This window comes from Hemibagrus wyckioides, linkage group LG15 (genome assembly GCF_019097595.1).
Source record: "Hemibagrus wyckioides isolate EC202008001 linkage group LG15, SWU_Hwy_1.0, whole genome shotgun sequence".
NCBI lineage: Eukaryota > Metazoa > Chordata > Actinopteri > Siluriformes > Bagridae > Hemibagrus > Hemibagrus wyckioides.
This window is the reverse complement of record NC_080724.1, coordinates 4778687-4792558: the sequence shown is the minus strand read 5'-3', so window position 1 is coordinate 4792558 and position 13872 is coordinate 4778687. Positions and strand designations below refer to the sequence as shown.

Here is a 13872-nt window from a genome sequence, read left to right as displayed (position 1 = left end):
TCACTAATGTTCTTGTGGCTAAATGAGCAAATATAGCCTAAAATTTAGTAAAAAAAAAAAAAAAAAGCCTTCCCAGAAGAGTGGAGGTTGATACAACAGCATAGGTCTGCAATACGATGTTGAACTAAATCTGCAATGGGATGTTGAACAAGCATGTATGATTCCTATGGTCAGTTGTCCACAAACATTTGGCCATATAGTGCATCATGTAGCAAATGCACTAAAAGGGATTGACTAAGAAGTATATAATTTGAATATTTTCAATCATTTGAACATGAAATAGTGACTGTAAATAGGACCTATTTATGATCTATGGATCTGCAGCGTGTATCCTACTAACTGCTACTGCAGAATGGAGCAATACAGAACCAGTGTCCTACCCTGTCCATGAGGTACAGGAGGCACCATGTGGGCAGGTGGAGTGAAGCATGTGACTGTAGTTTCCTGAACAGTCACAGCGCTTTCTGTCTCATCAAAGAAACATGAGTACGCCTCCCCCTCAGAGAGACTTGGCAATCCTGGTATATCAAGTGCCACCTACAGAGAAAGAATGAGTGCTATCATTAATAAAGTCTTTTCCATTTTATGCTAAAAATCCCAGATGATAATGTTTAACTTGGTGTTAGTATACAATGAATAAGAGAAATGATGTATCGTTTTCACAAATGCCATACATTTTTCTCTTCTCCGAGGCTGATATTGGACTGGGTCAGTGACTCGACCTTCACACACTTTTGCCCCATGTCAAAACTCCAAAGCCAATGGCCTTCCAGTGAGCCACGACTACAGTCGGAACGCATGCCACACCTAAGAGAAAACAAAATATAATCTTCAAATTAGCATACATCAAAAGTAAGCTTCAGTTTTGTACAGAATGACTTGATACTCACTTGCCCTCCAGGACACACCAGCCACAATAAGGATCTCGAGCTGCAAGGCAGGACTGGCAGTTTACATGTTTCTCACACTCTGCCACAGGCCTCTTCTCTACCTGCACACATGAATACAGAGCGAGCACATGAACGCTCAACTAACACATCATGGTTTCCCACATTTTTAAAAAGCTATTTATACCTTTTTTCTAGTGTGCTAGTTGGGCTAAAGGACTCACAGTATTGCTGGTCATAATGTAGAGGTGTCTCTGGGAGGAGTCAAGCTGCAGGTCTCTGTTAATAGCTGAACCTGGCTGGATGGGAAGACTGGAGTAGCTCTTCACTTCTCCGGAGCTCCCTAGGAAAACCTGGTGATGACACATCACAGTTAAATCTAAACTCTAAAAGCACTTCCTGAAGCAGCTAACCAGATATTAATATGCGGTCAATCCAATAGCACAATATCCTAACTGCTAAAACTGTACACACTTAAAATGCCACATTTAGAATCTTGTATAACTACACGTAACCTATAAACAACTTTCCGGGCATTATCCTCTGCCAAGAAGTCAGGAGAATGTGTAAGGAGAACGGCAACAGAATACATCCGTGAAAGGTCCTTAATGCCTCTTGAATCATATCAAGAAGTGGGGTGGATTTCAGCTAATCAGATTACTGGCCTGAGAATCCCATCAGCAAAGCAGGTGACATTGCTAAGAGTGTCAGGCACCTCGTTCTAAAGAGCTGTACCGGCGCTTGCACACTCAGGTTAGGCAGCTTTAACCGGATTAGCATCGACTAACTGCCAGTTACGGTAGGCTGTGGGAAAAATCATAGACTTACGGTACAGATCTCTGTAAGACTGACTAATACTGTGGGTGTGTTTGTGCAAAATTTGAAGCCTCTTGCATGAAGCATGTACAAGTGTATGTACTGTAGTAAAAGTGAGACTCCACCTCAAACATCTTTAATCATAATAATCAACATGTGATTTTCATGCTCAATATTTATTCTGTAATGAAATTCAAGTTTTTATTTTGAAACTACTTTCAGCAACATGGTCTATTTTTTATTTTTGGCTCTGTTTCCTGTAGTACTATACGGTTCCACTCAACTCACTAAACAGTAGTCCAGCGGTGCCAGTGGGAATTTTCACTTCCCCTCTACCTAAAAACAGTGATGCAACAGCACTTTAGTCCTTTATTCTGTCCAGCTCTATCACTACCTCATCTGTGCACTCTGCTCAACCAGATCATCATGCAGCTCACTGTATAGACAAAATCTAAGCAGCAAAAGGAGTGTTTTAGCGTAACTCAGCGCTTATGCTGTGTTCACACATACAGAGACTCGAGTGATAAAGTGACTGGAGACCATTTCAATGATGATTTCCAGTGACATGAGTGACAGCAACCGCTGCCCCAGTTGAGAGAAGATCAACTTTGTGAATATGTTATTACTATGGCAACCAGTAGCAGGAACAGCTACTGGCGACTTCATAGTACAGCGACTGGTGCACTGCAGTGATTAAGCCGCTATGTGAACGTATTTCTGCTACAGGTTGGGCTTTCAGTCCAACTTTTCCTCCACAATTCTACATTGGATTAATATGATTAAAGTTCTACATTAATAATATGATACCATTGCTATTAACTGAGTGAGAAAAGAAGCTCTTGCTCTTTGGTTTTTAGGAGCTAAAACCTGACAGTTATCCCCTTAATATGTGGACAGGTTTTTAATTAATGACATGACACAGGTCATTAATTAAAAATATAGATCAGATCAGATTTATTGGGGAAAAATTAACTGCATTTTGAATTCATATATAATGCATAGACTCTGTCCAGGTTGTATCCTGCCCTGATGCCCGATGACGCCTGAGATACTGTATGCCCGAGTATAGATCGGATAAGCGGTACAGACAATAAAATGAAATGAAATGAAAAATATAATGCATACATTACTAGGATTACAGTGTATTATTATAAGACACAACATGGAGAAAACCTTGAAACAGGGAACAATACTGATCAACTGTGGCAGCATGTAGGAAACAGTAAGGGCTCAACACTTAAGGCTTTAGGTTACTGGTCAGAAGGTCAGTGGTTCAAGCTGCCAAGCTGGACCCTTGAGCAAGGCCCTTATTTCTCTCTTTGCTCTGGGGTGCTCTATTATGGCTGACCCTGTGCCCAGTGCGTGCTATAATGTACACTGATCAGGCATAACATTCTGAGCACTGACAGGTGAAGGTGAAGTGAATAACACCGATTATCTCCTCATCATGGCACCTGTTAGTGGGTGGGATGTATTAGGCAGCAAGTGAACATTTTGTCCTCAAAGTTGATGTGTTAGAAGCAGGAAAAATGGGCAAGCGTAAGCGAGTTTGACGAAGGGCCGAATTGTGATGGCTAGACCACTGGATCGGTGTATGTGTGCTAAATGAAGGACGACTACATACAGTATAAGTTACCTTTTGTAAATTTCCTTTGGAATCTCCCAGGAAAGCAATGTCATGTCCCTCTCTCATACTGACAGCCACAGCAGTGAGACGAGCAGAAGGACTCTCCAGAACTGCTTCAGCTTCCACTGGCTCCTGGCTGGCCATTGGACTCGGGGTGTGGTCTGAGCCACAAGGATAGGTATTGAGGGTGTCCTGGAAGTAGAAATACAGACAAACTTTCTGTATAATGCAGTATCTAATGCTGGTTTCATCTTTACCCTGCTCTTTTATAATACATATCCATGCTATTTTCCTTAACATCCCCTTAGCCCAAATAAGCAGATTGAGCATAAATCAGATTTAATAATTTAATAACTAAAATCTTTTATCCTTTGAATCAAATCCACCAACTGTAGACTGCGGAAAAAGACCAAGATGAGATACACTCTAATGTCATCTGTCCTGCCATATGGTTTTGTCTGGGAATAAATTTTGAAATTATTCCAGAAAATGGTTGAAAAGCCTTTTCTGGTACAGTTCTGCCTCTGTTTTTGCATTCAGCTCATTTCATTTGTTCATCATTCATTTGTTAAGTACACTGCTTTAAAAAAGTGCAGTGTGCCATAATTTATCATAATATCGAAATTACACTGTCACTGAACTCATTTTTCTTGTTTAGTGCCTGCAGGAACAAAGATTCTCTGAAATCTCCAAATTTTGTCCAGGCTATCATGTGCTTCCTCTTAGACAAAAGACAGCATAACACACTCAGAGCAAGCACCACACCATACCACACTCAGAGCGAGTGCTAGTCACCCTCTTCTGCATGCATTAGCTCACATACACCCAAGATTGCTTAGTGTTACTCTGGTGATGCAGTGTCCATCATCCCTCACACTCTTTTGCGCTCTTGTACACCCCACATGGCTAAAGCCACAGCCACTATTGCAAAAAGTGAATTTTAAGCATGAAAAAACAGACTACTTCTAAGATCTAGCTTTTGTATTTTGTGGATTCAAAAATATAAAATGGACAGTAATATGATGTACAGCATAAGCTACGGTGAGTAATGTGATAATGGCCACTTAACAGTCCCTCTGGGGTTTTGCGACTGAAGAATTTAACACAAAACTCCATGCAGTGAAGTAATTTTTCAAAATTACCGCAGATTTGGACCAAGACATGTCATGTAACAGGCTTTCAGCCAAAACCCTCATCAGTTCATGTGGGTCAAACATGAGTACAGCAATCATAGAAAGTAAACAGATATACGTCTTCACTTGTAGTAGTTTAAAATATGAATCCTGTGCTTTGCAATTTCTACAACCTGCACCCTTTCAAACATCTACAACCTGCATAACAAATTTTGGAAATTAAATAAATAAATCAAGCATTTTTGGCCACCATTATTATTCCTGCAGCACCATCCTGAAAATACTAGATTTATGTTACCTGCAATTTCATATGACAGCAACAAAAAAGCATCCTACTTCAGGCTGAATATTCTATCATTATTTTTATTGCATGATTAGAACACTGACTTAAGCAGCTGTGTAATATATCTTTGAAGACAATATGTAAATATTAGCATAACATTTAGATGTACATCACCACCTGCTCATGTTCCTTTGATTGAATAAATCTTCTCACCGTGGGTAAGTTGGCACAGCTGGATTTGACTTCATACTCTATATATGCCACCTTGATGCCTTCTCTCTGGCCATCTTGTGTGTAGCACAGGTCTCGCGTGCCATCAATCCAGCGGTCAACTTCATCCAGACTGTACACACAAAGGGCCGATTCCTCGCTCGGCTTGCTGGCCCCATTCAGTGATGCGGAAAACACCGCCACCAGGACCTGCCTGCCATCCACCTCTCCACCCACCTGTGCTCCCTGAAGGAGGTTGTACTTTTGCCCTGTCGAACGAGAGTGGCATGCTAGAGGAACTTCGATGTAGGAATAGTACGCATGATCATCCTGACACATCCGACCGACATAGGTTCTGTATTCTCGAGAAGTAGATTTGAGGTTGCGTCTGAAAAATAAGAAGTAGACGTGGCTGCGTCGTGCAAAGGTTAATACAAAATTGTGGTCGTACTCGGACAGGCGGCCGGCTACACCCAGTTTAGCTGTTTCCTCGTAGGAAAAGATGGGTTCGGAGGAAATATGGCGGGTGGAGATCGGTGGAAGGCTACCCCTTTTCACATAGCCCCTTCCCACGTACAACAGTGGTGGAGTGCCATCTCTCGGACGGGCCACAAGACCGATGGTGGAGACGGTTGGATCATTGGCAGCCACGTACTGAGTGTCCATTGGTCTTTCAGCAGAGAACAAAACGGTGCTGACATTAGCAAGGCTCCGCTTCTGGCATGTGCCCTGATGAACACTGCCACATGTAATAAGCTGGAGGGAATAGGGCTCTACCAGCAGTAACTTGTTGTGATTATTCACTAAGCGGGCATGTGGGCAGTTCTCAGGAGTTACAGGTGGAAGACAATCTTTACTGTCTCTCACAGGACCAGTCGTCTCTTCCACCTCTAGGCGCAAGTGGTCCAGTCCAGACAGCTGGTAAAGGCGATCCTGTGCACCGATGTACACCGTGCCTACGGCAGGGTCAGGGTGCAGGGCCAGGTGCTGGAACACAGTGTCATTGGATGAGAAGTGTGGGTAGCTGCGACATACCAGTGGGCTTTCCAAAATGCCCAGAATAAGCAGGGTGGAGATGAGCGCCATCCCACAATGCACTGCAAATACACTAAAACACAAGAAGAACAAGAAAAAAAACACTTACATTTGTTTTGGTACTTCTTTACAAAATATGTTAGGACACCTAACATGTAATACATAATTAATGGACGGTTAGATCTCTACTGTAATGGAGAACGCGTGTTTTTGACTAAATGTCTGCACCAACAGCATAAAACTAACCTCTGACTGATTTGATTTTGCAATGCTGCAATTAAAATTTAACACCTCAGCTTCACCACTTGCTTCAGTAATAATAGCTTGTAGTGTAATGTCGTAATATGTTATTAACAAAGGAGATCCATCACCACACCAATTAACTGAAGTGCCACAATCAAAAGAACCTGCAACAGTATTTGAACCCTTTAATTCTATATAAATGTACTACATGTCATTTTATGCCTTCTTAATGTTCCATGAAAAAAAATTGAGAAATTATTTATCATCTCAGGGAGTATTTCCTTGCTACCATCGCCTCAGGCTTGCTCATTATGGATAAAGGTTAGGGATAAATAGTAACTTAACTTTAAACTTTATCATTTTTTTCTATGTCTCTATACTTCTGTAAAGCTTCTTTGAGACAATGTCCATTGTTTAAAGCACCATACAAATGAACTGAATTTACATTTTGCAAAAAATGGACCATATTAAGAAACAGTATAGAAAAAACGATATATATATATATATATATATATCAATTTTATAAATAAACATTTATAGTTAAACATTCATACCATTGGCAGAAACAATAAGTTTGGGTGGCTTGTGTCCTCTTGTTATTCTGTAGCGTAGATCATGTTCATGGATCCTAGATGAGAACAAAAAATCATCATTTGTTAAAATGTTGTTGTTAAAGTAGGCGCATTAGCATTACTGCCAATAATGGAAATGAAATGCTATGAATCACCATGAATGCACTAAAGTGCTCCTGTCATGCAGTGCTTTACTGCTTTTCATCAATTAGACGTAATGAATAGCAGCTTAATAAAGTAGAGTACTCCATCAAATCAGTTGATGAGGTTCTTTCTTTGAGCTTTCACACATATCGTTTTTATTTCTTCTTTTATTTACATCACTCCACACTTCTCTCCCTCTTTTTTCTTTTCAACATGAACTGTTCAGCTTACCTACACTGAAAGATATATCATCTGTTTACACACACACACACACACACAGCTGCATCCTGCTCATACTCTTTCACTCACACTCTCTGCTTCAGTTTTTGTGTTTTTTGTTTGTTGCCTCAGCAGCATTGGTCTGGTTTCAGATTCACTTGATTCTTATGAAGTCTGAAGCATATGTGTTCATCTTACATCATCATGGGGAGCACGATGCATCTCACCGTGCTTAATTAATTATTATTTTTTAAATTATTTTGGTGCTGTTATGTGCTGCAGAGGGATGTGGTAGATCAATGGTTAATGTGTTGGACTACTGATCAGAAGGCTGTAAGTTTGAGTCCCAGGTTCACCAAGCTGCCACTGCTGGGTCCCTGAGCAAGGCCCTTAACCTTCAACTACTCAGTTGTATAAAATTATATAAATTGTAAGTCACTTGGATGAGAGAATCTGCCAAATACCAGAAACGTAAATGTGCAGCACGGCACCATGACCCACAATATTCTGTCGTACAGGTGTGTTGTGGAAATGAGTGATGTTGTCATCGACTAAAACACATGTGCAACAAACTAAGTGCAGACCAGAGTGTGAAACCGCGGCACAGTTCCAGTGCAGCTAAACCCAGACCACCTCCGACAGATGGTCTCGGCTCTGTACCATGATGCGCTTCCCGGTTTCCAGGACAGATTTCACATAAACAGGTTTTCATGTGAGCCCTTGATGGTGAGGTCTTGTTTATGTTTATCATTTAGTGTAATCTTTTCACTGATGCTATCATTTTAAAACCACAGAGTGTCCAGTGACCACAGCAAAACAGATACCACTTTCAATCAACCCCACAATAACAAGAACTAGGAAAGTAGACATTACAAAACCTCTACTAAGGATGCCCTTTCAGCCTGGCCAGTTTCTATAGGCTATAAGCAACCATTGTGAAGTCAAGGGCACGAATGCATACGAGGCCAGAGTCACAGAGAGGAGCGACAGACACTAATGTCAGTTGTTGAAGGCTTGGTACTGACTCTACATATTATAGCCTCACTAGAGTGTCACGTCTCATTGGGCATGACAATGAACATGAGAAGTTGCCACTCTGGGTGATTAAGAAGCCTATTTATTATTCCCAGCGGACAATGTGACCATTCACCATGTGAAAGGGTGCTGAGACGGGTTTCACGCTGTGAAAAAGTCTTTTCAGATATCAATTTAATGCCATTAGGAGATGGAATGGAGCTGATTTGTCTTCAAATTGCTAGTTATTGCAGATGGACGCCATTTCTAATGCGTTTGTAATCTGGCAGCTGCTTACTGCTTGCAGCTACAAAGACGGTGAGAGACAACAATAGCACAAGACTAAGAACCAGAGTTACATAGACAGCAAAAGTGCAGAGAGAGAGAGAGAGAGAGAGAGAAAGAGAGAAATCATGAAATGATTACTTTAAATAGAAACTTTTTGTTTTGTTTTGTTGAGAAACAGAATATTTTGATGTAAACTATACGTTTTTCATGACTAACCCCATATTCCTTCGTTTCCGTGTAAAACTGTCACAGCTCTGAGAACTCTGTTGTAGCTTGTAATCCTTTTTTGCGGTATTCTGGCTCAATTTTGGTTCACAATTATCTTCAATTCCCCAAGGGTCCTTCTGATGGACACACAATTTTCATTGACATTCAGGTCAGAAGATGGGACATGAAAGACCTTTTCACAGTATTTTGTCTGTATGGTTGATGGTGTTGTCTTGAAAAACCTTCTTCACCCCAGATTCAGTTTCCTGTCCAAAAAGATGAAATTCTCTTCAATTATTTCCCGGTGTATTGCTCTGTTCCGTTCATGTTTTCCTCAATGAGGTGCAATGAAGAAGTCCCGTATCAGGATGCTCCAACCTCACTGTGGCTATGGTGTTCATGGGATGATATGAGCAAATCCTTTATTGTCCAAACATGGCTAGCTGAACAGTCAGAGTTTTATTTTTGTTTCAGCTGAACGGAGTTTATTATTCCTGTAGGGTTTTGGTCATACTTCTTTTCAGCAGAGGAGTTCTTTGTGGGACGTTGGAATGGAGATGCTGTTTCTGCTGCTTTTATTGTCATCCTTTTCTTGTGACTGCTGACTTCTCTCATACCATCCTTATGATGAGCCTGAGAGCGCAATGTGAAATCTCACATGGTGTCCCTAGGCTCTGGGTTGTTGATCGGAAGGTCTGGGTTCAAGCCTCAGCACTGCCAAGCTGCCACTGTTGAGCAACTGAGCCAGGCCCTTAACCCTCCATGCTCCAGGGGGACGGTATCATAGCTGCCCCTGTGCTCTGACCCTAACTTCCTCAGCTGTTATTAGCAAAGAAAAATCCACTGTGCTGTAATGTATATGTGGCGATAATAAAGGCTTTTTGCTCTATAACATCTTTTATTATTTAATAATATTGTCCCTGAGAACTACTGGAAGCATTTTCACCTTCACCGTGATTGCTACTTGAGTGCAATCCTAACAAACAGTAACACTGAAAGATACAAGGGATTGCTGTTGATGGTACCACTTTGGACTGCATTTGCATGCAAGTCTTAATCAGTGAACAGTGGATACAGCTGGTTATTTCCTGGTTACGCAATTGCACTTTTTGACCATATAGTACACAGTTATAGAAGAGAAATTATTATAATTGCACTATCAAGATGAGTGTTACCCAGATGAAGACAGGTTTCTTCCTCATATTGTTTCAGAGAGTTTTTCCTTAAAACCATTGCCTCTGGCTTGCTCATTATGAATAAATAGATAAATCTTTCATTTATATCCTGAATTTCCATATTTCTATTCCTATTTTATACCTAGAACTTAATTTATTTTTAATGTATTCTTTACAAAAATATATATTTTATAGATATAGTGTCTGTTAAAAACATTCAGAGACTTGGATGCAATTGCAGACAGTCAAAATCATCAGGCAAAATCAATAGTGAGATACACAGGTCAGGCGATTAGCAAACATCAGAGTGAAAGTAAGGAAAATTGATGCAATGTGAATCAGAAGCAATGGTCCAAATGTGACATCAGCACTATAACAAAAGTCTAGGTAATGTCAGACAACTCGCGTGAATTGAGCACAGTGATTGGTCTGAATAAAAGTCCAGTTTGTGAGGCTGATGGAACATCAGAATCATGTTAACTTGTTATCGTGTAACATGTTAATTGTTGTGTTGTTAGGAGTGTAGTCTAGTGTAACGTGTGAACTGGAGTGTGTTGATGGTGGTGACGGTGTCCAAATACTTTTTTTTAAACATTATATTGGTTCATGCTTATGAATACATACACTTTACTTTTTTGCACATATATACACTATATAGCCATAGGTTTGTGGACACATGACCATTACATTGAACATTTTATTGAGTGTGACTGTGAAGATTTATGCTCATTCAGCTTCCAGTTTATCCCAAAGGTGTTTAGTAGGGTAGGGGTCAGGGCTCTGGGGTCTTTATGGAGCTCGCTTTGTGTACAGAGTTATTGTCATGCTGTCCTGAAAGATCGGGCTTCTTATTTCCCACAAATTTGGAACACATATGAGTGTTACAATCAGGTGATCTCAAAGGTTTTGGTCATATAGCAAATAACTACACACAACAGCATGTACGTACATCCCCTTTACATTTTTTTCCAGTGTAAAGGAATGACAATAAAACCCACTTTACTTCATAATATAAACATTTCAAGGTTTCACACCTGTAGTGATGCATTTTTGTTGAATAACTTCTTACCGGCAATTTCGGAATAAATGTAAAAAACAGCATCATGTGCAGTTAATGATCAGTGACTCTTTAATATTTTTATCGGTCTCGAAGCCATTATAATGACAGCAATAAGCCTTCAGTAATGACAGCAATAACAGATGCAGGAATTAAACCGAGCTGTTGAGGGTCTAGCATGACTAATTGATATCGAGCTTGACTTGTCTCAGGCTCTTCCAGGCATCTCAAACAAGTACCCCAGCCCTCATAAAGAGAGTTCCCATGACAACAAGACCCTAAGCACTATAAATATGTCCACCCCTAACCCCAAAGGTTAGACACTAAATCTGAACACGCACTGCTGGATGTACTGCCCCATTATAAGATTTATTTTAAAATACTAAAATTACATGAACTATAAGCATTTACAATTTTTTTTACTAGTTCTTAGAAGAAGTTCTTTTTAATTATTGAACAGAAGATAGAAAGTGCACTCACGAAACAAATGAACCATGGCATATCACCCAAAAGAAGACTGAGCTGCACCACTCCACAGACACAAGTTAGAGAATCATAAAACAGATAGATAAAATATTAACACTTGGTATTAAGACTGTAGCCCAGCCCATCTTCATAAAGGGAGAGAAAATTATGGTGGTTAATAATTCTAAAATATCCCAGTGTCCAACTTAATAACAGACTGGACTGGAAAGCCAGCAGTAAGGCAGTCTACAAGAAGGGTATGAGGAAACTTTCTACAGTACCAGTCTATAATCAGCTGGGGGAGTGGAGCTGGAGATGCTAAGAAGATGAATAAGATAATCGGGAAAGCTGGCTCCGTTCTAAGCTGAAAACTGGACACCTTGAAGGTGGTGGTAGGAAGGTGGATGGTGGACAAAACTGAGAGGATCACTGACAATAACACTCTCTCTATGCCATACTGGTTGCTGCTTCTCCAGTAATGTATCACTGTAATGCACAACCCCGAGCTTTATCAGATACTGCAAAAAGCGGCTGCTCTTCCTGCTAAATTTCTTCGCAACATAGTTTTAGACTGATGATATTCTTAGTATGTGACCTAGTGTATCAGTACTGATATATTCATTGACAGAGACTTCTGTAAGTCACTCTGGATCAGGGCGTATGCCAAATGCTGTAAATGTAAATGTAATACAGTGAAGATGTTGAATTTTTTTTATTGTTTCTAGAGTAACAGATCATTCAAAAGACTTGCAGCAGGTGCTCAACATAATCTAATAACAAATACAAAATGTGTGTAATTCTTATAATCATTGATGGCACATTTCTATAACAATCAAGAATGGAGTTCCATTTGTACATACTTTTAGTCTTGGTTACATTTTCTCTGTAAAATGACAGACCATATGTGCTTCTTCCGCACACTTTTGCCATAAAGATGAAAACACACAATTGTCTAAGATGTCTTTATATGCGGTCGCAGTAAACATAAATAAAGGGTCCAAACCTTTTCCAGCATGACAATGCTCCTGTACATAAAATAAATTCCTTGAACACATAGTGTGTTAAGGATGAAGTAGAAGAACTCTAGTGTCCTGCATTGAAAGAGTGATTATCCGAGTTAATATCCTGTCTTATCCTGTTGACTCCAACATACATGCACATTCTTCTCTCATCTCACTCATTAACTGGATGATTTTTCTTTCCACATCATTCTCAACTCCAAGGAGATACTCAGTCCAGCCTGTCTCGCACCAATTACCATGCCATGGTCAGTCACTGAGATCACATTTTCCCTATACTGATGTTTAAAAGGGTCATAAAGTGAAAGTCTTGCCCTGTCTCACTATAAATGTATGCAGTGAATGCAGTGCAGAATTGAGCTTTAATAAAAATGCAATATTAATGGGGTCTTGAAAAAAGGTGAAATCTTGGAAAATCATGATAATCTAAAGGAGAAAGGCAAAAAGAATGCTAATTAAATCCCAATTCAGTTTGGACTATTCTTATCCTTTTTCTTTCAATTTATTTGCTTGCAAAAAAAGCTTAGGAAAGTCCAAGGATCTGCTTTCTCTTATGATTTATCATGGCCTTCGTTGCTAAAAAAGTAATTCAGGAGCGGCCTAGTGCTCTTTTAAAGGAAACCTTTCTTCTGACCGAACGTCAAACGACAACTGAATAATATAAGATGGCATGTAGAGTAGATGCACACCTGCTTCTTAAGCCTGCCAGCTATTTTAGCCCTTCACCACTGGGCCCACACTCAAAGCTGTAGACACAAACAGTGGCCAGACATCCAGGGAGGTTTGGCAAAGCCGAGTGGTTTGGGGGCCTTTCAATTATTCACCATGTTCCATGTTTCTTTATATTGGACTCCAACCAGTCACTGTCCAGTGACTTAGTGAAGTGTTAAGTTATGCTTCAACGGTCCCAGATGTGAGTACAAGTGAATTTGATTTTCTTTTCAAAAATGTAATTATAAGACAAAGCAAATAAATATTAGTCAAGATTGATCATTTTTTCCCCTCCAAGTTCTTCCAGTTTAAATTGGTGAATAAACCACTGACTTAACCATCGTGCTGTTTTTTAAGTTATGAGATTTCATTGTTTTCTTTCTGTTGTTGGTGGTAGAGGTGACATCAGATCTACTAAAGAACCCCCAAAATAAGGGGTAGAGTATACAGGCTGAAAAAGCTGGGGATGATATGAGCTAAAATGTATGTGGTTATGTTGTTGGACTATTGTTTGGAAGGTTGTGGGTTTGAATCCCAAGTCTGCTGAGCTGCCACTGAGCAAGGCCTTCAACCCTCAAATGCTCAGTTGTATAAAATGAGACAAATTGCTAGTTGCTCTGAATTTCTTTTTTTAAAAAAAAGAAAACTAAACAATACTAAAACACTGATATAACAGTATGAGAAGATGTAAAGTACAGTATATTGCTAATAGATTACATCAGGAATAGACCTAGTATAAATGATCACATTACTGTAATCACTGCAGA

The 13872-nt window shown here is 39.9% G+C and overlaps 1 protein-coding gene across 1 annotated transcript in view; it reads right to left on the bottom strand.

The window, feature by feature from the left end:
* Nucleotides 1-13872, bottom strand: part of plxnb1a (plexin b1a) — a 67505-nt gene that overhangs the window by 25279 nt on the left and 28354 nt on the right. The window contains exons 3-9 of the mRNA XM_058410665.1: nt 6789-6862; nt 4960-6064; nt 3340-3522; nt 1112-1240; nt 891-991; nt 675-807; nt 381-537 (exon numbers count right to left, since the gene is read on the bottom strand). Coding sequence (XP_058266648.1) covers nt 381-537; nt 675-807; nt 891-991; nt 1112-1240; nt 3340-3522; nt 4960-6042 — 1786 coding nt within the window. The 5' untranslated portion in view covers nt 6043-6064; nt 6789-6862. The remainder of the gene's footprint in view (nt 1-380; nt 538-674; nt 808-890; nt 992-1111; nt 1241-3339; nt 3523-4959; nt 6065-6788; nt 6863-13872) is intronic.